This window comes from Salmo trutta, chromosome 36 (assembly GCF_901001165.1).
Source record: "Salmo trutta chromosome 36, fSalTru1.1, whole genome shotgun sequence".
Lineage (NCBI taxonomy): Eukaryota > Metazoa > Chordata > Actinopteri > Salmoniformes > Salmonidae > Salmo > Salmo trutta.
In genome coordinates this window covers 36,082,776-36,109,396 of record NC_042992.1, presented here as the reverse complement: position 1 = coordinate 36,109,396, position 26,621 = coordinate 36,082,776, and the positions used below count along the sequence as shown (strand labels likewise).

Here is a 26,621-nt window from a genome sequence, read left to right as displayed (position 1 = left end):
ACTGATTGGCTCAAACGCATTAAGGAAAGAAATTCCACAAATTAACTTTTAACAAGGCACACCTGTTCATTGAAATGCATTCCAGGTGACGGCCTCATGAAGCTGGTTGAGAGAATGCCAAGAGTGTGCAAAGCTTTCATCAAGGCAAAGGGTGGCTACTTTGAAGAATCTCAAATATAAAATATATTGTGATTTGTTTACACTTTTTTGATTACTACATGATTCCATATGTTATTTCATAGTTTTGATGTCTTCACTATTATTCTACAATGTAGAAAATAGTAAAAATAAAGAAAAACCCTTGAATGAGTAGGTGTGCTCAACTTTTGATTGGTACTCTGTCTGTCTGTGTTTGTGCATTTGCGTTGTTACTGGCTAAGCCAAGTCCAAACGTGCTCTAGTTTTGTATTGGCTTACATTTATTAGCTAGCGCTAGCGCTCCCAGCGCTAATGGGTTTTCTGGTTACTATGGTTAATGCCGAGTTTTGCTACACTGCTGTTTTCGTTTGCACAGTACAATAAACAGTATCGAGACTGTGGTCCCAGCTCTCTTCAGGTCATTGACCAGGTCCTGCCGTGTAGTTCTGGGCTGATCCCTCACCTTCCTCATGATCATTGATGCCCCACGAGGTGAGATCTTGCATGGAGCCCCAGACCGAGGGTGATTGACCGTCATCTTGAACTTCTTCCATTTTCTAATAATTGCGCCAACGGTTGTTGCCTTCTCACCAAGCTGCTTGCCTATTGTCCTGTAGCCCATCCCAGCCTTGTGCAGGTCTACAATTTTATCACTGATGTCCTTACACAGCTCTCTGGTCTTGGCCATTGTGGAGAGGTTGGAGTCTGTTTGAGTGTGTGGACAGGTGTCTTTTATATAGGTAACGAGTTCAAATAGGTGCAGTTAATACAGGTAATGAGTGGAGAACAGGAGGGCTTCTTAAAGAAAAACTAACAGATCTGTGAGAGCCGGAATTCTTACTGGTTGGTAGGTGATCAAATACTTATGTCATGAAATAAAATGCAAATGATTTACTTAAAAATCATACAATGTGATTTTCTGGATTTTTGTTTTAGATTCTGTCTCTCACAGTTGAAGTGTACCTATGATAAAATTACAGACCTCTACATGCTTTATAAGTAGGAAAACCTGCAAAATCGGCAGTGTATCAAATACTTGTTCTCCCTACTGTACTGTATCTTTTTATTAGTTGGAGAAGAAAATGAGAATCTATCCTTGTGATTACCATCATGTCACCATCATGACAATGATCATTATCATAACTCCCATAATCGTTGCCAATCACCCTAAACCACAAATCATTAGAGACATTATAGTGCTCAGGTCAGGGGTGGAACCAAAATGATTTTCCAATCATTCCGTTCCGAGCAGAACCCCTATATTTCTGGAACCAAAGAATTACGTTAATTTTAATAATTTGTAATTTGTTGTTGGTATTTTCCCCCCTTTTTCTCCCAAATTCCGTGATATCCAATTGCGATTTCGTGTCATCGCTGCAACTCCCCAACGAGCTTGGGAGAGGCGAAGGTCTAGTCATGCGTCCTCCGAAACATGACCCACCAAACTGCGCTTCTTAAAACCCGGCCGCTTAACCCGGAAGCCAGCTGCACCAATATGTCGGAGGAAACACCATTCAACTGATGACCGCAGTCAGCCTGCAGGCACCCAGCCTGCAACAAGGAGTCGCTGGAGCGCGATGAGCCAAGTAAAGCCCCCCCAGCCAAACCCACCCGGACAACGCTGGGCCAATTGTGTGCCGCCCTATGGGATTCCCTGTCATGGCCTGTTTGTGACACAGCCCAGGATCGAACCCAGGTCTGTTGTGACACCTCAATCCCTGTGATGTAGTACCTTAGACTGCTGCGCCACTCGGGAGGCCTTTTTAAAAAAATAACATTTAAAAGTACATTTTTAACCGGTTCTCAAGATTTCAGAATAACGTTTCTGTTCTGGGAACACTATAGATCACTTTCGTTCCCGCTTCCTGTTTCCGTTCCTCGAAAAATCCCGTTATTTTTCACTTCCCTGTACCTGTTCCAACCCTTGCTTCAGGTTGGCTTTTTCTGTCAGATTGGATATTTGTCTCAGCTGTGTGAGAGTATCCTGAGGTAGATTGAGTTTTACTTCAGCAGGAAAGGCAGGGGATATAAAGCAAAAATAAATTCAGAAAGGAAAATCAATATGTTAACTAAAGGTGCCGGTAAATTATTGATGAGGACTATGTAGAAGGATCCCTAGTGTCCTTACAACTTTGTCTGCTTGCCACTGTTTTGTGGGAGAGGAGCTTGGCTCAGCCAAAAACCAACACTCAGAATCTCTAAGGCTCTCAGTGATCTCACTATCTGACACTACCTGATGTGCACTCACTTACACACAAGCACACACATACATGGACACACACACACACACACATACATGGACACACACGCACACACACACACACACACACACACACACACACACACACACACACACACACACACACACAAATAGTCACAAGAGGCCTGCACACAGACACATAGTCATAAGCACCTGCATACACACTCATGTACCATACGTACATGAGTTGTACATAAACACACACAGACACAATGAGTCGGAAATGAATGTTTTAGTCGTCTTTCAATGTACATTCAAAGGACATTCTGTATAGTATCACAATACACTGGCCTAATGAGACAATGCATTGTTGATCAATATCAGGCTCCATACATACAGGTGATAACAGGAAGAACAGGGAGGGTAGCCTTCAATTCCGCATGGATGGAGAAGGTAGAGGAATGTGAGGGAGAGGTAGAAGAGAGGGAGGGAGGTAGAGAGAGGGATGAAAAGAGAAAGTGAGGGAGAGCAGGTGAGACCTGAAAGCTGCCTTTGTGTGGTGGCTGGCAGTAGGAACACTGGTCTGCTCTGTGAGGTTTTCCACACACACACACACACACACACACACACTGGGGAGTTATGGGGGGTGCTTGGGCAAACATACCGTGTTGAAAACCGTTGCATGATGTTTTCAAATATAACAAAAAAAAAAGTCTCTCCACACTCCAAGATTAACGGACGTTACACCGCCATAAAGTGGCTCTGTTTTCCCGTACTTTACAAATCTCCATTTCAGTGGCTAAACGGCTCCCCATTTCCCCCTCCACTGCATCTCAACTGTATCTGATGCTGTTCAACTGGAGCTTGAAGTGCATGATAATATCAGAGCTGGCTGCTTCATGTTCGGCATACTAAAACCAAAACAACACGGTTCCAAGAATGGACGTCAATAGCATAACCAGACCAAACATTAAAACTACTTTGACCATTTTCAAATATAGAGATAGTGGGGGTATATTTAAACTTTGAGAGTCTCTTGTTATGTGTGTCTCATCAGAGCTGTCAGCTATGTGAACTGAACTGAGCGAGCTCTATGTTTGAGGAGACTAGCTTTAATCTTCAAGAGAGTTCTACATAAAGATTTGATCAGTTCAGTTCAACTTAAGAGGGTTTTATAGCCTAAAGTAGTCCAACTGCACTGTCATGTGTATGAAATTACCCTCCGTTGGGCTAATTTATTGCTGAGTCAGTACACGCTTCATGCTGATAGTGTGTGTTTTGGTTTATACAGTATATCTGTATGTTGGTATAAGGGTGTGTTGTGTGCTTTACATAATGGTGTGTTGCTGAATCATTTCAGACAGTGTTCCTTGACTTGTTAATGTACCTAGTGCTGCATCTGTGCTGTTGAGTGCTCCTCCGGTTGTGTACTGAGCTGTGATCTCGTTTGTTTACGTCCCCAGGAGAGACCCGGGAGACAGCGGGCGCCATGAGGCGGCGAGGAGGGCTTGAGAGAGAGGAGACATCGCCCTTCATCATCCTCAGCATCGGGCAGCGCAGGAAATGCACACACGCGCCACAGAGACTGTCTAGCAAGAGACAGGCTAACAGCACCCAATTCTGAGAGAGAGACGAGAGAGCGAAACAGAAGAGAGTGGATTCGACATCCATTTATTTATCCTCAATGGGCTTAAACTGGACTGGATCAGACTTGGAAGAGATGATGCCCAAGTTACCACACTGTTCTATATTGGACCCTCCTTGTTAGACCTTCGAAACAACTCACCCACCTTTGTGAGGCTTGGAGCTGAGGGGCAGAGAGAGGGGGGAAAAAGAGAGCGACAGCGATAGAGGAAGAGAACGAGAGACATTGGGCTCCATGCAGGCGCGTAAGAAGTATGTCCTGCTGGGGCTGTGTGCTTGCTGCTGGCTGCTGCTCTTCTACTGGGGCGGTGGGGTCCAGGTCCGTCTCCTCAAGCTGATGGGGCAGCAGAGAGGCGATGTGGTGCGCCCCTGGCCCGACTGGACCGACAGAGTCCTCCTGCCGGGCTATGCCCAGCTGGAGGAACTCCAGACGGGGCCTGGTTCTGCCGAGTCCCCCCGTCAGCGTCACCAAGCCTGGACGGGCATCTATAAAGACAGTCGCTGCCGAATGGAGACCTGCTTTGACTTTACGAGATGTCGACGTAGAGGGCGGGATGGGTTTAGAGTGTACGTTTACCCATCGGAGAAGGGTGAGCGCGGGTCGGAGAGCTATCGTAAGATACTGACGTCTATAGGCGAGTCGCGGTACTACACCACGGACCCTCGCGAGGCATGTCTCTTCGTTTTGGGGATTGACACTCTGGACCGCGACCAGCTCTCGGGGCAGTTTGTGCCCAACTTGGACGATCGTATCAAGGGTTACCCGCTCTGGAACGAGGGACAGAACCACCTTATCTTTAACCTGTACTCGGGCACCTGGCCCAACTACACCGAGGACCTGGGCTTCAACATCGGTCAGGCCATCCTGGCTAAAGCCAGCCTCAACACGGAACACTTCCGGCCTGGGTTCGACGTCTCCATCCCCCTCTTCTCCAAGGACCACCCCCAGAAGGGGGGCGAGAGGGGCTGGTTGGTGCGAAACACGGTGCCACCGCGCAGGAAGTACCTGTTGATGTTCAAAGGGAAGCGGTATCTAACGGGCATCGGCTCGGACACCCGTAACGCCCTGCATCATATCCATAACGGGAAGGACATAGTGTCCCTCACCACATGCCGTCACGGGAAGGACTGGGAGAAACACAAAGACGCCCGCTGTGACCATGACAACCTAGAGTATGAGAGGTAAGTTAGGTTCCTAAGGGGCAGAACGGTGAATCGTAACTTCCAATTCAGATCCAAATGTACAAAATAGTCCAGGTCCAGAGCCCGCTGGTTTTCTGTTCTACCTGATAAGGATTTGCACCCACCTGGAGTCCCAGGTCTAAATCAGTCCCTGATTAGAGGGGAACAATGAAAACACTCAGTGGAACTGGCTTCAAGGTCCAAAGTTGAGTTTGAGGGGCCTAGGTTATACGAAGAGCACACTCGGAGAAGCACAGGGCAAAGTTATATTTTGAAGAAAATGTACTTCCTTCCCGAGTTTTTGCGCTGCTGGGATGGTGTATATGCCTAGTTAAATAAAGGTTAAATATATTAAAAATATGAATCTAGGCTACACTGCATTACACACTGCAGTGGATAGGCGTTCCTTAGGTCCTACTCTTCCTGTGGTCCAAAGCTTGCCACTGATATAATTAATTTTAATATCAATGAAATGGACCTGATTTATATTAAATAATCTATAACGACGCTTTAGTCCGGAATGCTTTATGCTAGAAAAAAGCTGTAAAATGCAGTGACTCCGATGCATGTGGGATATCTTTGGTTTGTCTCTGACATTGAGGCTGTGCGACAACCTTCTATAGCCGACAGATTGAATATCATTGTAGAATATTTGCACAAAAAGCATCTGCCAATTGCAAAGTCTGCCTATATGCCCACACATCTTGCCTAAAGAACATTTTCTATTTTTAATACCCTCAAACACCAAGTTAGGCATACCTCGTTTCAAATTATCACTGTCAATCGGGAATGATAATTCTTCACATTTTACCGTTGAAACTGCATGCCAATCATTTGATCTCAATCAGTTTCATGGAAGTATGCATTCAGATCTTATTGAATAACTGTTTTGCCAGCGAATTAAAGCAGACGGTTGTTAACAAAATATTAGCATTTCTTGTAGGCCTATTTTGTTTCAATCAAAGCATAGCCTGCGGCGTGCACGCTGTTGAGGTTTTGTCCACATGAGGAAAACATTTGACTATTCAGCTTCAGATAAGAGATGACCGAGTGAGGTGTTTTTGGTGTAACATATTATAGGCCTGCTATGCAACTTTACTAAACGTGAGAAGTCATAATCTTCTATTTGTAATAATAAGTGATGAGAAGGACTATTAGATATAGGCAACATCTCGATGAGGGTTATTTTGAGCGATTTGACCGTCCTTCGAATCGTGGTTCAGAAAGTGGTCACGTATTGTTCCAACCTGGTCTCAGAGCATTTCGTATTATCCTGTAAATAAATACCAGACACTCCATTTAGTATGATATGTTACGTTTCATATGGTATGTGTTAATTTGTGGATGTCCATCACCCATTCATATATGTTACGAATTTAAAAAAAAACATTTTTACATGTGCATATAGGCCTACCTGATGATATGTGGCTGCTGTGTTAAACAATGAATAGCTTTTTCTTGAATTCATTTATGATCAGATACTTCAGTTGTAACTGGTTCTTTTTTTTTTGAGTTGATGGACAACTTCAGCAATGTTCCAAACTTAGACTATCCTCTTTTTTTGTTTTTGTTTACAATAGCCTGTATAGAATTCAAAATGTCTCCGGTGCTGCAGCACGCGCTCATTCATTTTCATGGTCTCTTGTGGTATTAAAAAAGATTCTGCTCATCTCCAGTCTTGTAAAATGATGTCGAATTGCATGAAATGCGTTTATAAAATCCCCCCCTTATCCGTGGTGGTCTTCAAATCCACAACTTTATGGCTACTTTTGCCATGTAATGCTTACAAAACGAACAGTTTCTAAAACGGCATATCTAAGGCTCTGGTCTGTCCTAGGGGTGAGGGTAAACAGTAGGCATCTTCTCTGCTATCCACTTTATGTTTGAATTATTATTTGGAGTACAGGGGATGGTCACTTTTTTTTTTCAGGGAGGTTTGAGTAAAAATATATTTTACTGAAATGAGGGCCATCCATTTTCGTTTCAGAGAGATCAGATTTTCTCCAGGTAACCCTCATTATAAATAACTTACAGTCCCTTAGTCTCTCATTGACGTCAATGCATGACTAAGTGAAAATTCTAAGAAAGTGGAAGTTAGGATTCTCCCCTTAGAGAGGGCTATTATTGTGAGGTTGTGTCATAACTTGTGTTCTGTTTCATCAGGAATACACTTTGGGCTTGTTCTTTTATTGCTTTGTTTTTTAATCGTGCTGGGCGTATTATTGGGTCCCTTAGATGTTGGGCTTTTATGAGTTTGATTTTCTCCCTCTCATCTAAATTGAGGTCTCCTGGTTATTTTTCTCTGTCGTTTACAGTTACTATTCCAGTTATCTTGTTAAGAATATTGACTGTTGGTTGTGTGTTAGATTTACAGTACAGAGTGTGGTCCTGGCTGTGTGAGATCTTGGCGTCGAGTTTACGCCCCTTGAAACAAGCCGACATCCAAAGACCAATAGACGGTTGCGGTATGTGCTCAACATTTTGAAAAAGGTTCTGAAATCGGAGAAGTGTATTCATCCGTGAATAGAGGAGAGGTGTCACGGTGGAAAAAGTCAGCTTGAAAAGAGGGAACGTTGGTGTGAATAACAATAGCCTCCCCCTATTCTTACCCTATTAGTGGCTATCTCTTCATGTGGCTTCCACCCAAGTACACCAATGATCTGGTCCTGGTCAGATACCTCTAGAATGAGGGATAGAGAGAGGGAGGGGGGATATAGGTATAGAGCGAGTGAGTGGAGGGCCCGGTCTTACCCAGTAATAACAGTTATAATCCGTCCGGGCTATAGCTACCTTTCTGGGTTGTTTACATTGGGCCGGTGGTGAGGGGAAAGGGGACGGAGCAGAGTCCCACTCGACTCTGTATGAATGAGCTCATTTATTCCACACATAACCAACGGTTTGCTCAGACATCAGGGTGGGGGTTTGGGGAGAGGGGTGTCGGGAGCTTATGTTATATGATGGCAGGTTACATTTGGATATGGTGAGGGGTGCATGGAGTGGGGGTTAGGTGGGGGTGGGGGGCGAGAGACAGCAGCAGTGTGTAAGAAAAACATCAATGTGTATAGCGCTTATTTCCCCCTTTTTTTCTCCCTCGGAGTTGGAAATGAGGTACGCACGGGGAACTTGGAGTGAGGTGTGAAGTGGTGCGGGGGGATGTTGGAGGGTGGGGGGGTGGGTATTACATTGTCCTCTCTCTGACGCTGATATCCCGAGGAGTGTGGGGGCTTTTCGGGGATAAGATGAGAACCATGCATGGAAATGGAGTCGGAATGAATGAAATAAAAGCGTGACATATAAACGTCCCATGAAGCTGAAGGATTCTGAGAATGAGGTTAGGTAACGACTCCCACCCTCCAAGGCCCTCTGTCCTCTCTCCCTCTCTTTCTTTCTCTCTCTCTCCATCTCTCCCTCTTCTCCCTCTTTTTCTTCTCTCTCTCGTTCTCTCTCTCCCTCTTTCTCTCAACCTGTCTTTTTCTTTCTGTCCCCCCCTCCCCCTCTCACGCCTTTCCTCCTGTTTCTCCTATCTTCCTTTTGCTGTGGGCTCAAGCAGGCAGGCAGGTTGCAGCCTCTTAGCAGGTTGTACCAGGTTAATGAGCACTTGCATCTGGTCCACTTACAGATTAACCCAGGAGGACCCGGGACTAGACAGGGTGGGGGGCGGGGCATAAATTAAGTAATGGGGAGAGAGAAACATAGACAGAGAGAGGGAAAGATCTCGAGAGGCATGATGGAGAGGGGGATGACTGGGACTGCGGGAAAGGCGAGACAGGGGGGTTAGATAGAGAAGGAGGAAGGGAGAGAGAAGGAGAAGAAAAGGTAGGAAGGGGAGAAAGAAGGTAGGACTTCAGGCAGGGAAAGGACACAGAAAGAAAGAGAGGCCAAGAGGGAGAGAAAGAAGGAGGGAGAGGCTTTACCGCAGCCTATTGGCCTAGTTTCCCTTCTTTCTTACTTTGGAGGATTCCATGAGAAAGGAAAGAAAAACCTGCATTGTACAGTGAATGTAAATGAGGGAGTGTGTGAAAAGAGAGGAGTGGGAATGGAGCAGGGAGTTTCAGGAGACACACACATAGATGCGTGCATGCACACACACACAAACACACACATACAGAGATGCACATACACACACACACACACACACACACACACTAGTAGAACACTTTGCAGAGTTGCTTTAGTCATAGTTGAAGTGCTAAGGGTGAGGTATCAGGGGTGGGGGCAGGCAGGGGTAAGGGGGTGCGGTGAAGTAGGGAGGGAGGGAGGGAGGGGTGTAATAGCAAAATGATCCGCTGCTGATTTTGTACGTTTGCCACTGACAAAGAAATGATCAGTCTATAATTTTAATGCTAGGTTTATTTGAACAGTGAGAGACAGTATAACAACAACAAAAAATCCAGAAAAACGCATGTCAAAAATGTTATAAATTGATTTGCATTTTAATGAGGGAAATAAGTATTTGACCGCTCAATCAGAAAGATTTCTGGCTCCCAGGTGTCTTTTATACAGGTAACGAGCTGAGATTAGGAGCACACTCTTAAAGGGAGTGCTCCTAATCTCAGTTTGTTACATGTATAAAAGACACCTGTCCACAGAAGCAATCAATCAATCAGATTCCAAACTCTCCACCATGGCCAAGACCAAATAGCTCTCCAAGGATGTCAGGGACAAGATTGTAGACCTACACAAGGCTGGAATGGGATACAAGACCATCGCCAAGCAGCTTGGTGAGAAGGTGACAACAGTTGGTGCGATTATTCGCAAATGGAAGAAACACAAAAGAACGGCCTGGGGCTCCATGCAAGATCTCACCTCGTGGAGTTGCAATGATCATGAGAATGGTGAGGAATCAGCCCAGAACTACACGGGAGGACCTTGTCAATGATTTCAAGGCAGCTGGGACCATAGTCACCAAGAAAACAATTGGTAACACACTACGCCGTGAAGGACTGAACTCCTGCAGCGCCCGCAAGGTCCCCCTGCTCAAGAAAGCACATATACCTGCCCGTCTGAAGTTTGCTAATGGACATCTGAATGATTCAGAGGACAACTGGGCAAAAGTGTTGTGGTCAGATGAGACCAAAATGGAGCTCTTTGGCATCAACTAAACTCGCCGTGTTTGGAGGAGGAGGAATGCTGCCTATGACCCCAAGAATACCATCCCCACCGTCAAACATAGAGGTGGAAACATTATGCTTTAGGGGTGTTTTTCTGCTAAGGGGATAGGACAACTTCACCGCATCAAAGGGACGATGGACGGGGCCATGTATCGTCAAATCTTGGGTGAGAACCTCCTTCCCTCAGGCATTGAAAATGGGTTGTGGATGGGTATTCCAGCATGACAATGACCCAAAACACACGGCCAGGGCAACAAAGGAGTGGCTCAAGAAGAAGCACATTAAGGTCCTGGAGTGGCCTAGCCAGTCTCCAGACCTTAATCCCATAGAATATCTGTGGAGGGAGCTGAAGGTTCGAGTTGCCAAACGTCAGCCTCGAAACCTTAATGAGGAGAAGATCGGAGAAGATCTGCAAAGAGGAGTGGGACAAAATCCCTCCTGAGATGTGTGCAAACCTGGTGGCCAACTACAAGAAACGTCTGACCTCTGTGATTGCCAACAAGGGTTTTGCCACCAAGTACTAAGTCATGTTTTGCAGAGGGGTCAAATACTTATTTCGCTCATTAAAATGCAAATCAATTTATAAAATGTTTGACATTTTTGTTGTTGTTATTCTGTCTCTCACTGTTCAAATAAACCTACCATTAAAATTATAGACTGATCATTTCTTTGTCAGTGGGCAAACGTACAAAATCAGCAGGGGATCAAATACTTTTTTCCCTCACTGTACCTCTCCATTCAGCTTAAATGGTTTTATTTATTTATTTTTATTTCACCTTTATTTAACCAGGTAGGCTAGTTGAGAACAAGTTCTCATTTGCAACTGCGACCTGGCCAAGATAAAGCATAGCAATTCGACACATACAACAAGACAGAGTTACACATGGAATAAACAAAACATACAGTCAATAATACAGTAGAACAAAAGAAAACAAAAAGTCTATATACAGTGAGTGCAAATGAGGTAAGTTAAGGCAATAAATAGGCCATGGTGGCAAAGTAATTACAATATAGCAATTAAACACTGTAATTGTAGATGTGCAGAAGATGAATGTGCAAGTAGATATACTGGGGTGCAAAGGAGCAAGATAAATAAATAAATACAGTATGGGGATGAGGTAGGTAGATAGATGGGCTGTTTACAGATGGTCTATGTACAGGTGCAGTGATCTGTGAGCTGCTCTGACAGCTGGTTCTTAAAGATAGTGAGGGAGATATAAGTCTCCAGCTTCAGAGATTTTTGCAGTTCGTTCCAGTCATTGGCAGCAGAGAACTGGAAGGAAAGATGACCAAAGGAGGAATTGGCTTTGGGGGTGACCAGTGAGATATACCTGCTGGAGCGCGTGCTACGAGTGGGTGCTGCTATGGTGACCAGTGAGCTGAGATAAGGCAGGGCTTTACCTAGCAGAGACTTGTAGATAACCTGTAGCCAGTGGGTTTGGCGACGAGTATGGAGCAAGGGCCAACGAGAGCGTACAGGTCGCAATGGTGGGTAGTGTATGGGGCTTTGGTGACAAAACGGATGGCACTGTGATAGACTGCATCCAGTTTGTTGAGTAGAGTGTTGGAGGCTATTTTATAGATGACATCACTGAAGTCGAGGATCGGTAGGATGGTCAGTTTTACGAGGGTATGTTTGGCAGCATGAGTGAAGGATGCTTTGTTGCGATATTGGAAGCCAATTCTAGATTTAATTTTGGATTGGAGATGCTTAATGTGAGTCGGGAAGGAGAGTTTACAGTCTAACCAGACACCCAGGTATTTGTAGTGTCCACGTATTCTAAGTCAGAGCCGTCCAGAGTAGCGATGCTGGACGGGCGAGCAGGTGCGGGCAGTGATCGATTGAATAGCATGCATTTAATTTTACTTGCGTTTAAGAGCAGTTGGAGGCCACGAAGGAGAGTTGTATGGCATTGAAGCTCGTCTGGAGGTTAGTTAACACAGTATCCAAAGAGGGGCCAGAAGTATACAGAATGGTGTCGTCTGCATAGAGGTGGATCAGAGAATCACCAGCAGCAAGATCATTGATGAGAGTCGGCCCGAGAATTGAACCCTGTGGCACACCCATAGAGACTGCCAGAGGTCCGGACATCAGGCCCTCCGATTTGACACACTGAACTCTATCAGAGAAGTAGTTGGTAAACCAGGCGAGGCAATCATTTGAGAAACCAAGGCTGTTGAGTCTGCCAATAAGAATGTGGTGATTCACAGAGTCAAAAGCCTTGGCCAGGTCGATGAATACGGCTGCACAGTAATGTCTCTTATCGATGGCGGTTATGATGTTGTTTAGGACCTTGAGCGTGGCTGAGGTGCACCCATGACCAGCTCGGAAACCAGATTGCATAGCGGAGTACAGTGGGATTTGAAATGGTCGGTGATCTGTTTGTTAACTTGGCTTTCGAAGACTTTAGAAAGGCAGGGTAGGATAGATATAGGTCTGTAGGAGTTTGGGTCTAGAGTGTCACCCCCTTTGAAGAGGGGGATGACCGTGGCAGCTTTCCAATCTTTAGGGATCTGAGACGATACAAAAGAGAGGTTGAACAGACTAGTAATAGGGGTTGCAACAATTGCGGCAGATAATTTTAGAAAGAGAGGGTCCAGATTGTCTAGCCCGGCTGATTTGTATGGGTCCAGAATTTGCAGATCTTTCAGAACATCAGCTATCTGGATTTGGGTGAAGGAGAAATGGTGGGGGCTTTGGCGGGTTTCTGGGGAAGGTGCCGGGCAGTTGACCGGGCAAGCGGTAGCCAGGTGGAAAGCATGGCCAGCCGTAGAGTAATGCTTATTGAAATTCTCAATTATAGTGGATTTATCGGTTGTAACAGTGTTTCCTAGCCTCAGAGCAATGGGCAGCTGGGAGGAGGTGCTCTTATTCTCCATGGACTTTACAGTGTCCCAGAACTTTTTTGAGTTAGTATTACAGGATGCAAATTTCTGTTAGAAAAGCTAAGGCTAGCTTTTTCAAACTGCCTGTGTATATTTGTTCCTAACTTCCCTGAAAAGTTGCATATCACGGGGGCTATTCGATGCTAATGCAGAACGCCACAGGATGTTTTTGTGCTGGTCAAGGGCAGACAGGTCTGGAGTGAACCAAGGACTATATCTATTCCTAGTTCAACATTTTTGGAGTGGGGCATGCTTATTTAAGATGGTGAGGAAGGCACTTTTAAAGAATAGCCAGGCATCATCTACTGACGGGATGAGGTCAATGTCATTCCAGGATACCCCGGCCAGGTCGATTAGAAAGGCCTGCTCGCAGAAGTGTTTTAGGGAGCGTTTGACAGTGATGAGGGGTGGTCGTTTGGTCGCAGACCCATTACGGATGCAGGCAATGAGGCAGTGATCGCTGATCGCTGAAAACAGCAGAGGTGTATTTGGAGGGCGAGTTAGTTAGGATGACATCTATGAGGGTTGTTCCCATGGCGACAGCCTTGCCATGTGGAAGACGGTATCACAGCATAGGCCATTATTCATGACCCAGAAAGAACTCAAGGAGAGAGAATAGAGGGATTAAAAGACCACTGTTCCCTACTGCAGTGCAAAAGATGCTATACAGCAGAATATACAGTACCCTTTGTAGACTGTTCAGTAGATACAGTACAGGAATATACAGTATTATACAATAGATACATGAATATACAGTACAGTAAAGGACAACATCAGTATTACATGCATATTGCGTTATAGGAATGATATATATTATTTTTTATTTTTTATTTTTCTATAAATGAACTGAAACTATCCATGGTCCTGACTGTTACATGGCTTCATGACCTGAGTTGTACTGTAGTTGTACTGTAGTTATAGCTAGTGTTCCCGCAGTTTGACCATCGGTGTGTACTTGCATGCATGTGTGTATGGGTGTTTTGTTTTTGAGCGGGACGTGTTTGTGTGGGAATGTTTGAGTGTATGCCTTCATGTCTAAGTGTGTGTGTGTGACATGTATAATAGTTTGTGTGTTGGGTTGTTGGCAGGCCCCAATAAGAAATCCTACACCCCACTGTAATTAGGGGCTGTGAAATTGTACCCCTGGAGAGAATGTGGTCTGTGCTGCTCGTGTTCCAGTCCAGAACAAACTCCTCTGTTTGCGTCTCTGTTCCCCAAAAAATAGAAATGAGACAACGCCTTCAAGTTCTCAACCTCTTTCTGCCGTTGTCCTTCTTTTTTCTTCTTCCAGTTCTTCTCTCCCTCTCCCACACTCCCGTTGCTCTCCCTCTGTCTCTCTAATTTTGTTCTCAACCTCCACCCCTAGTTCTTTCCCTCTCTCCTTCCTTTTTCCATCTTCCAGTCTCTCTCTCCCGTACTCCCTTCTCTCTCCCTCTTTACTTCGTCTTCCGGTCTTCCTCTTGCACGGCTCTTACTGCAAGTATTTCTTCCTATCGGCCTACTCCCTCTTTTTTTGAGTTATGCTTTTTTAAATTACCGCCCCTCCTCCTTTTTAACATTAAACGTAACAGCAATGCTGTTAAATAAGTGCACACACACACACATCCTGCCCACACTTCCCACTCTTCCCACACTCATACATTTACTCATGCATGCTTGCATGGACACACGCTCATGGACAGTCACGCACGCACACACACATACACACACATCCTGCCCTTTCACAAGCTGGCATAAAACACACCAACCAAAGGTTATGGGAGGGATTGGGAAGGTCTTGCCTTATCTCCGAGTCAAACAGGGTCTCATTTAATCCAGCTAAAAAGAAAAGTGGACCAGTGACCTCTCTAACTCTCTACTGCCCCCTATCTGTAAGCTGACCTCATAGCACCCAGTGGTGGTGCCAGGTGGTTGCGTGTTATTGTCTGGTTCCATCTCAGACGGTTGTCTGTTTTTGTCTGGCTACACTGTACCGGTAAACACATTCTTTTGAAATGCTAAACATAATCAATTATGCTTGGCAAAGAAATTGTGACTCGTTTGCAATCCTACATATTGCATATTTTGTTACCTTTTAATTGTTCTGGTAAGTTGACTGAGAACATAGGCTCTCTCTTACTAGCTCTAGGGCCTCACATTCCTTGGCCTATTGTTTATGTCTTAAGCAGAGCCCCCTCATTCTTTGCATTTAGCTGTCCCTCTCCTTTGGACCTGTGTATATTGAGTGGGAGTGTCCAGCCTGTCATGTTGTCAGGTGCCTCTCAGGTTCCTGATGCGGAGCCTTTTGGCCCCGGGGCCCATGCTGTCTTAACAGCAGCCCACGCCGGGTCCCCTAGATATACTAGTGTGAATGTCTTTAATGGGGGCCCATTCACCGGCCTAATAGGGCCCTTTATCCAGCCTGGCCAGCACCACAGCGATCATAGCGGGAAAAGCCTCCGGCGTCCTCACTCGCTTTTGTCCGAGCCAACTGGAGCAGAAAGCCTTTGACAATATGGGAGAGACTAGAGGAGAGAGGGGGACTCTTGCCTTCTACCTTTAAGACTCTCCTCCCTCTCTCGGTCTCTCTGTTATTCACTTGTTTACCCATTTGATAGCCTCGACTTGACCTTGTGAACCCACAACTCGGTATCCGGAGCTTATGGATGGTAGGGATTGGGGAAAAGAGGGGCATGTGAAAGAAAATGCTCCAAACACTGTGTTTAATGTTTCATACACAATTAGGTGAAGTTGACCTTTTGCAAGTCTTTCAGGAGTGTCAAGACAAAGTGTCTGGAATACATTTGTTAAATATACTGTACATGTAAAGGTAGGTTCATGTGCAGTTTTTTTGACCATCTATGAGGGAAAGGAAGAAAACCTAGTCTTTGACAGACAAATACGGTCATGGTTGAGAGGCTATTTACTAATGTACAGTCTGGTATTAAGGTTAAATTGGGATTTGAAAGGGGTGGATTTAACCCTGAAAACTGGGTTGACTTTCTAATGTGATTTTCCACTTTATGATTCAGAATACTCCTCCTTACCACTCTCCTTTTGAGGTTGGTTGAGTCCACTTTCACTGCGTTCCCACTTCAGTCAACACCTGTTATTCGACAGACAAGTGGGCAGCTTTTTTTTTTAAGGTGACAACTTCTTTTCACCTCATACCATAATAACCGATGACTGACAACCAAGTTAGCATAATCCAAACTGATTAATTTTGCTAGCGTCTTCTCAACATGACATGCGCAACAGAGGCACCGGAGGATCAACATTAACCACATAACATACCCTTACACTCCTTAGCATTTGATACAATTGCACTCAATAAAAAAATCCTCCTACAGTATACTAAAACTCTTATATGATGGTGTGGTGTACAGTGCCTTGCAAAAGTATTCACCCCCTTGCCGTTTTTCCTATTTTGTTGCATTACAACCTGTAATTTAAATTGATTTTGATTTGTATTTCATGTAATGGACATACACAAAATAGTCCAAAATGGTGAAGTGAAATGAAAAAACTAAATAATCAACAACAACAAAAAATACGGAAAAGTGGTGCGTGCATATGTATTTGCTATAAAGCCCCTAAATATGATCTGGTTCAACCAATTACCTTCAGAAGTCACATAATTATATATATATATATATATATATATATATATATATATATATATATATATATATATATATATATACTGAGATCATGTGACAGATCATATGACACTTAGACTGCACACAGGTGGACTTTATTTAACTAATTATGTGACTTCTGAAGGTAATTGGTTAATTGGTTATTATGTGTCATATACATATATACACCTGTTCTGAAAGGCCCCAGAGTCTGCAACACCACTAAGCAATGGGCACTACCAAGTAAGCGGCACCATGAAGACCAAGGAGCTCTCTAAACAGGTCAGGGACAAAATTGTGGAGAAGTACAGATCAGTGTTGGGTAATAAAAAAATATCCGAAACTTTAAACATCCCACGGAGCACGATTAAATCCATTATAAAAAAAATTGAAAGAATATGGCACCATAATAAACCTGCCAAGAGAGGGCCACCCACCAAACCTCACGGACCAGGCAAGAAGGGGATTAATCAGAGGCAACAAAGAGACCAAAGATAACCCTGAAGGAGCTGCAAAGCTCCACAGCAGAGATTGGAGTATCTGTCCATAGGACCGCTTTAAGCCGTACACTCCACGGAGCTGTGCTTTACGGAAGAGTGGTCAGAAAAAAGCCATTGCTTGAAGAAAAAAATAAGCAAACACATTTGGTGTTCGCCAAAAGGCATGTGGGAGACTCCCCAAACATACAGTGAGGGAAAAAAGTATTTGATCCCCTGCTGATTTTGTACGTTTGCCCACTGACAAAGAAATGATCAGTCTATAATTTTAATGGTAGGTTTATTTGAACAGTGAGAGACAGAATAACAACAACAAAAAATCCAGAAAAACGCATGTCAAAAATGTTATAAATTGATTTGCATTTTAATGAGCGAAATAAGTATTTGACCCCTCTGCAAAACATGACTTAGTACTTGGTGGCAAAACCCTTGTGGGCAATCACAGAGGTCATTTCTTGTAGTTGGCCACCAGGTTTGCACACATCTCAGGAGGGATTTTGTCCCACTCCTCTTTGCAGATCTTCATTAAGTCATTAAGGTTTCGAGGCTGACGTTTGGCAACTCGAACCTTCAGCTCCCTCCACAGATATTCTATGGGATTAAGGTCTGGAGACTGGCTAGGCCACTCCAGGACCTTAATGTGCTTCTTCTTGAGCCACTCCTTTGTTGCCTTGGCCGTGTGTTTTGGGTCATTGTCATGCTGGAATACCCATCCACAACCCATTTTCAATGCCTGAGGGAAGGAGGTTCTCACCCAAGATTTGACGGTACATGGCCCCGTCCATCGCCCCTTTGATGCGGTGAAGTTGTCCTGTCCCCTTAGCAGAAAAACACCCCCAAAGCATAATGTTTCCACCTCCATGTTTGACGGTGGGGATGGTATTCTTGGGGTCATAGGCAGCATTCCTCCTCCTCCAAACACGGCGAGTTGAGTTGATGCCAAAGAGCTCCATTTTGGTCTCATCTGACCACAACACTTTCACCCAGTTGTCCTCTGAATCATTCAGATGTTCATTGGCAAACTTCAGACGGGCAGGTATATGTGCTTTCTTGAGCAGGGGGACCTTGCGGGTGCTGCAGGATTTCAGTCCTTCACGGCGTAGTGTGTTACCAATTTCTTCCATTTGCGAAGAATCGCACCAACTGTTGTCACCTTCTCACCAAGCTGCTTGGCGATGGTCTTGTACCCCATTCCAGCCTTGTGTAGGTCTACAATCTTGTCCCTGACATCCTTGGAGAGCTCTTTGGTCTTGGCCATGGTGGAGAGTTTGGAATCTGATTGATTGATTGATTGCTTCTGTGGACAGGTGTCTTTTATACAGGTAACAAGCTGAGATTAGGAGCACTCCCTTTAAGAGTCTGCTCCTAATCTAAGCTCGTTACCTGTATAAAAGACACCTGGGAGCCAGAAATCTTTCTGATTTGAGAGGGGGTCAAATACTTATTTCCCTCATTAAAATGCAAATCAATTTATAACATTTTTGACATGCGTTTTTCTGGATTTGTTTGTTGTTATTCTGTCTCTCACTGTTCAAATAAACCTAGCATTAAAATTATAGACTGATCATTTCTTTGTCAGTGGGCAAACGTACAAAATCAGCAGGGGAACAAATACTTTTTTCCCTCACTGTATGAAAGAAGGTACTCTGGTCAGATGAGACTAAAATTGAGCTTTTTGGCCATCAAGGAAAACGTCATGTCTGGCACAAACCCAGACATTGCGTTTTGTTGTACTCCATCACTTTCGGATTTGAAAATACTCTGTACTCCAGCACTTTGGATTTGAAATGATTATTTCTGTCCTGAATGAATTGTCAATAATGTGTGAGGATCGACGCTGGAGACAGGAAGCAGGTACAGGGAGAAAATGTAATAATTAACGGACATGAAACAGGACAGGAAAAGGGACTAAATAACAACATCAATGCTGACACGGGGATGGAACAGACATAAAGGGGAGGCAGTCAAATAATGATGGAGTTCGGGTGGGCCCAATGAGGTGCAGGTGCGCGTAAAGATGGTGACAGGTGTGCGTAATGATAGGCAGTCTAGCGCCCTTGAGCTCTGAGAGGGAGAGCTGGAGCAGGCATGACATAATGATGAGTGAGGAAAATGCAGACACACAAATATCATACCCCCAAGACAATGTTAACCTCTCACCATTACAATAACAGGGGAGGTTAGCATTTTTGGGTGGGGTATGATATTTGTGCGTCTAACTTTCTCACTCATTATTGACGGTTCATTCAGGACTATCCGTAATCATGGTAGCATCCACATTAATGTATATTCGATTCTTGTTTACAATAAAAGTGACTACATAATGACACAATACATTATTTACCATTCATTTCTAATGGGCACAACATAATCTGAAACACAACCAAAACAGACAATGACTCCCAAGATTGTAGAGTCACAAGCTTGATGTAATCATTGCGTGCTAGGAATATGGCACAAAATACTCAACTTTTGACTACTTTAATACACATAAGTGAATTTGTCCCAATACTTTTGTCCGGTTAAATTGGGGGGGGGACTGTGCTGTAATGTCTAAACGGTTCACCTGATATGGATGAAAATAACGTCAAATTTAAGCTGACAGTTGGCACTTTAACCTCATAGTCATTGTATCAATTCAAATCCAAAGTGCTGGAGTACATAGCCAAAAGAAGAACACATGCTTCACTGTCCCAATAATTACAGAGGAGACTGTATGTAGGGGTAAAGTGACTAAGCAACAGGATAGATAATAGACCGTAGCAGCAGCGTATGTGGTGAGTGTGAATGTGTGTGTGGCGTCCGTATGCATGTGTGTACGTGCTGTGTGTGTGGGCGTAGGTGTGTTGGGATGTCAGTGTATGTATATTTGAGTGTGTGGGTAGAGTCATGAGTTCTACTATTCATCTCATGTTTAATTATAGCCTGGGAGCTAGCTAATGCCGGTTTGGTGTGAGTCCCCTGTCTCTCTACTACACACTTAATGATGAATGAGACTGAGACTGGCTGCAGCTCCCAGCTGCTCGCTCTGGAACCGTCTACTTTAGATTCTATACTGATGCTTGGTTATATGGGCTCTCGGGACGCTATTAATAATTAATAATAATAACAATAATTAGGTGGGTGTGTATTATACACGTGTGAATTCGAAAAATCGTTTTTGGCATATCCCAGATGCTCGGACAGTGAGATCACGGCCAGGGATCAGCCATTATTGACGGCGACCCTGGAGCAATTTGGGTTAAGTGCCTTGCTCAAGTGCACATCGACAGATTTTTCACCTAGTCAGCTCAGGGATTCGAACCAGTGACCTTTCGGTTACTGGCACAATGCTCTTAAAGGAAAGTTCCACCCAAAAACTATATTTTGGTATTTGTTTCATTAGTCCATAGTTGACAGTCCCAAAATGTTTTGCTTGTCAGCAATGAAGTTTTCAAGATGTGTAACTTTCAAAATACAGAAATCATCATATGGGGATGATTTCTGTATTTTGAAAGTTACATATCTTGAAAACGTGCCTTTACATACTACACCCAGCCAACACGCTATGCCCTTCCCACTGCCCCTACACATCACCTAGACTATTTCAGTCAGTGTCTTCTACTCCTTCACCCTTCACACACCCTTCCCTCTGACCCTACACCCTTACATTACAAGCAGTTTCCACTATCAACTTTCTAGCCAAGTCTAGTCACAGCTCCATTCCGAGGTCTATACCTAGCTTGGCAGCCACTACTATTACTACTACTGTTGCTCCTTCACCCAATACCCATGTCTCTGGACCTACACCCACCCCTCACATCCCACTCTCACACCCCAGGTCAGGTTACCCACACCCTGGCCTGATTGCCCATCCTTGATCCAGCTGCCCCCTGGTTGTCACCCCTGTCCCCTCAGACCCACCAGCCTATCCAGTGGGGTTCAGTTTAGTCAGGCTGGCAGGGCTGCAGTAACCAGAGCCTGCTCCTCTCTCTTTCTGTTGGAATGAGTCTCTCTCTCTCTTTCTGCCCCCCTCTTCCGTTCTCTCGCTTTCACACTCTCTAGTGGTTAGAGCGTTGGGCCAGTAACCGAAAAGGTTGCTGGATCGACTCCCCGAGCTGACAAAGTAAAAAAATCTGTCGTTCTGCCCCTGAGCAAGGCAGTTAACCCACTGTTCCCCGGCCGCCGAAGACGTGGATGTGGATTAAGGCAGCAGACATTTCAGTTGAATACATTCAGGTGGGTTGGGTTAAATGCAGAAGAGATTTCAGTTGAATACATTCAGGTGGGTTGGGTTAACTGCAGAAGACATTTCAGTTGAATACATTCAGGTGGGTTGGGTTAAATGCAGAAGACATTTCAGTTGAATACATTCAGGTGGACTAACTAGGTATCCTCCTTTCCTGCTCTGTCTCTTTGTTTTCCGATTTTCTGCCCTCTCTCCCTCTCTCTTACTCGTTCTCTTATTCTCGTTCTCTGTTCTTCCCTTTCTCTTGATCTACCCTGTCTCTTCTACACACAGACGAGCACACACACCCTTAGCAGGAAAATAAACATGTAGCTGAACACACTCATGCACACACACACACGCGCACGCATATAAACGTGCAGACACATATGCGCACACATTAGTTTTACTATCCTTGTGGGGACCAAACAATTTGATTCCTATTAAAAATCCTATTTTCCCTAATCCTGAAACCTAACTTTAATTCTAAGCCTAAAATAGCCTTTTTCCTTGTGGGGACCGGCGAAATGTCCCCACTTTTCCTTGTTTTACTATCCTTGTGAGGACTTCTGGTCCCCACAAGGATAGGAAAACCAAACACACACACACACTTATCCCACTCCATCACTGCTCCTAATAGGGTGTAGGCTGAGAGAAAGTGCCAGACTCCCTTCGTCAGCACAGTGAATCTATATTCATTCACTAGCTCCACCGTGCCCTAGAGACGAATGAACTAGAGAGAATCCATAGATCCAATAAGCCCACTGATCTATTGAGAAACCCTCTTTGGAATGGAATCTAGGAATCTATACTGCATGAATCCCTCCCCTGCAGAATGGATTAGATAACCTGCTCGCTATGTCGTCCTAACGTTATGGCTATCAGTTTGCTACTGCTGCCGTGGTAAGCATTTAGGTAATGTTGTTAGTGCAGCATAAAGCATAGATCGTTTCCTGGTTCTCTTATCAGTAAATCACCTATTCAATCCTGATGTTTTAGCCTGTAGCATTTACCTTCAGTGGAAGCACCATATTTGTATGCAATGAATCAGGAAGATTGAATGAGAATGTCTTTGAAATATCACAGAGAAATACAGTCTTCGTTAATAACTCATGCTTTCAGTACAAATACAGTTGGGCTATTGGCCGTGTGGTAGCCTCCAAATGAACTGCATTAACCCTTGCAGCACCCCTTCCCTTTGGGTGGGAATGGAATGGCTGTGCTCGCTGCTCATTGGCTGGTGGGCTGCCTGTTATCTGGAATGCCTCTCTCTGTCTGTATGTCTGTCTGTTAGGAGAGACGGAGTGAAGATACCAATCCATCATATAGGGAGGCAGAGGGATTAGGAGTGTGTGTGTGATGGTAATGTGTTTGCGTGCACACACGTGTGTGTGTGTGTGTGTGTGTGTGTGTGTGTGTGTGTGTGTGAGTGAGAGAGAGAGACAGAAAGAATGAGATAAGATGGAGGAATAGGATGTGCAAGTGTGTGTAAGAAAGAGTGCATGGTTGTATGCGAGAGAGAATGAAAGTGTACGGTAATGCAGCATTTATCCTTGCTTGATATTTAAACCCTGTCTCTGCCTACTGCTGATTGCAGTTTATTCTTAATGTTCCTGCTCTGATGCTCTCCCTGCTCTCTTAGCTGGAGTGGAAACCCTGGTGAGTGAAATGTTTAACCCAAACCCCACTCTTCTAATGCATGCTTCCCCAACTGGCGACCCCCGGGCTGAATTTGGCTCGTGGGTGGTTTGGTTTGGTTTGGCCACCCAAGTTTTCTGAGGGGCGGGGGGGGGGACATAATAGGTTGTAAAAACTTGGAGCTGATTTCCTGGTGTTATCTCAATTTAAGAAATCTGTTCCCAAGTATAGTAGAGACACGTGATCATATACAAACGTAAGCAAGGTTTGAAATTATGTTTTAGTCAAACATCTGTTTTCGCTTTGTGCGGTCAGTTAAATCTTTTTTTTGAACTATGTTTACATTTCAGTAGAAGCTCTTATGTTAAGTGCCTTGCTCAGAGGTACATCGACAGATTTTTCACCTAGTCGGCTCGGGGATTCAAACCAGTGACCTTTCAATTACTGGCTCAATTACTAACCACTAGGCTACCTGCCGACCCTGCCTGTTCCAGGCCCCCCGACCATCCGATCAAGGAAAAATCGGCCCGCGGCTGAATCTGGTTGATGATCCCTGCTCTAATGTAGGAGTGCAGAGCAGACCAGTAAGCTAGCAACCCAGTTTTGGAACAAGTGGTAGAAATTGTCGGAGGGTTTGTGAAATGTTAGTTCTCGTGAAAAGGGTTGATTTGCTAAGAATTTGCACTAATGCCGATTCTCCTTTTCTTCAGAAGGGAGTTAGAATAAGCAATACAGGATTGGATTTATAAGAACTGAACTCTCAGTTTTATATATTACCCCTGTATATGTATAAAACCTTCTTGGGAAAATTATGCAAATAAGCACCGTTCCAAATGTTCAGTTACAGAAATTTGACCTTTAATTTGTATGGTGGAGTTATGTCACACGTGCAGCTAACAAAAACATATGGAAATGTCTGTTCTACCCAAATTTACAACCAACTAATTGCAGCATTACCGCAAAAATGGAAGAGGAAAGTGGAAGGGGTAAAAAGAAAGGAACTTGTCTGTTGGCCCTGCATTAAAGATATTTGGTTAAAGAAAATTGCGATGAATAAAAAAGTATACCAGTTTAATTTAAGTATTAAAAAAAATGACAGCCGTGCCATATAGATTGCAAAATAGATGGAATCGGTACGTCTCAAATCTCTTCCTATGGCAGATGGTTTATGAACTGATATGCAGAACGACACCCGGATTTTAAAAAATATATTTTTACGCAACCAATATAATGTTGTTTATATGGGGGATACAACCTCCCCAGCTCTGCAGATTTCACTGTGAAGAGACCGAGTCATTAGATCATCTGTTTTGGTACTGTCCATATGTAGCTTGTTTTTGTTCGCAGGTTCAGGAATGGCTGAAGAATTGCAACATTTACCTGGAGCTAACCCTGCAGATAGCACTGGTGGGTGATCTGAAAAATCATAGTCAATCGATCAATAATACAATAATACTTTTAGCTGAAATGTTTATTTTCAATTTACAATCTGTAGAAACAATAAGAATTGAAAGGTTCAGAACTTTTGTGAAACATCACAGCACAGCAAATAGAAATCCAAAATGGATGGTGTTAAGAGATTAGATGGGAGGGGTTGAATGGAGCTGAAGGTTGGGACTAGTAACAACTAATAACAACAAGATAACTAATGTAAAACATACTGTGCCCGTAAAATGTATATAGGTTCAGAACTTTTGTGAAAGAGGACAGTTTGAAATGGTAAATATATGATATGGTAAATAGAAATGAAACTGGATGGACATCAGACATAGATGGGAGAGGTTGAGGGTAGAGGAAGGACAAGAGTAAAACCAAACAAAATAGAACTATTGTAAAATAGACTGTGTCTATAAAATGTATATCGTAATAATAAGCTGGAAGTAGAAGCCTAAGCGTTGTAGTTCATTAGTGTACTCCAGTTATGGCAGTGGTGGTAGTAATAAAGGAAAATATATATATTTTTTTAAGTGTGTGTGTGTGTGTGTGTGTGTGTGTGTGTGTGTGTGTGTGTGTGTGTGTGTGTGTGTGTGTGTGTGTGTGTACAGTATATGTATTTATATGTGTGTACAGTACCAGTCAAAAGTTTGGACAGACCTACTCATTCAAGTATTTTTCTTTATTTTGACTATTTTCTACATTGTAGAATAATAGTGAAGACATCAAAACTATGAAATGTAGTAACCAAAAATGTGTTAAACAAATCAAAATATATTTTATGTAGATTCTTCAAAATAACCACCCTTTGCCTTGATGACAGCTTCGCACACTCTTCGCATTCTCTCAACCAGCTTCACCTGGAATGCTTTTCCAACAGTCTTGAAGGAGTTCCCACATATGCTGAGCACTTGTTGGCTGCTTTTCCTTCACTCTGCGGTCCAACTCATCCCAAAGCATCTCAATTGGGTTGAGGTCGGGTGATTGTGGAGGCCAGGTCATCTGATGCTGCACTCCATCACTCTCCTTCTTGGTCAAATAGCCTTTACACAGCCTGGAGGTGTGTTGGGTCATTGTCCTGTTGATAGTCACACTAAGCGCAAACCAGATGGGATGGCGTATCGCTGCAGAATGCTGTGGTAGCCATGCTGGTTAAGTGTGACTTGAATTCTAAATAAATCACAGACAGTGTCACCAGCAAAGCACCATCCCACCTCCTCCTCTATGCTTCACAGTAGGAACCACACATGCGGAGATCATCCGTTCACCTACTCTGCGTCTCACAAAGACACGGTGGTTGGAACCAAAAATCTCAAATTTGGACTCATCAGACCAAAGGACAGATTTCCACCGGTCTAATATCCATTGCTTGTGTTTCTTGATCCATGCAAGTCTCTTCTTATTGGTGTCCTTTAGTAGTGTTTTTTCCCCCCAGTAATTTGACCATGAAGGCCTGATTCATGCAGTTTCCTCTGAACAGTTCATGTTGAGATGTGTCTGTTACTTGAACTCTGTGAAGCATTTATTTCGACTGCAATTTCTGAGGCTGGTAACTGTAATGAAGTTATCCTCTGCAGCAGAGGTAACTCTGGGCCTTCCTTTCCTCTGGCAGAGTTCCTCTGTCCAGTGTTTGTGTTCTTTTGCCCATCTTAATCTTATTTTTATTTGCCAGTCTGAAATCTGGCTTTTTCTTTGCAACTCTGCCTAGAAGGCCAGCATCCCGGAGTCGCCTCTTCACTGTTGACGTTGAGACTGGTGTTTTGCGGGTACTATTTAATAAAGCTGCCAGTTGAAGACTTGTGAGGTGTCTGTTTCTCAAACTAGACACTCTAATGTAGTTGTGCACCGGGGCCTCCCACTCCTCTTTCTATTCTGGTTAGAGCCAGTTTGCGCTGTTCTGTGAAGGGAGTAGTACACAACGTTGTACAAGATCTTCAGTTTCTTGGCAATTTCTCGCATGGAATATCCTTAATTTTTCATAACAATAATAGACTGACGAGTTTCAGAAGAAAGTTATTTGTTTCTGGCCATTTTGAGCCTGTAATCAAATCCACAAATGCTGATGCT

At 44.0% G+C, this 26,621-nt stretch overlaps 1 protein-coding gene across 4 annotated transcripts in view; it reads left to right on the top strand.

Annotated features, from left to right (window-relative positions):
- LOC115175988 (exostosin-1c) overlaps positions 1 to 26,621 on the top strand; it is a 96,375-nt gene that overhangs the window by 13,757 nt on the left and 55,997 nt on the right. For all 4 annotated transcript variants that reach the window (XM_029735698.1, XM_029735697.1, XM_029735696.1 and 1 more), the window contains exon 2: positions 3,802 to 5,164. In XM_029735698.1, the coding sequence (XP_029591558.1) occupies positions 4,218 to 5,164 (947 nt within the window). In that variant the 5' untranslated portion in view covers positions 3,802 to 4,217. The remainder of the gene's footprint in view (positions 1 to 3,801; positions 5,165 to 26,621) is intronic.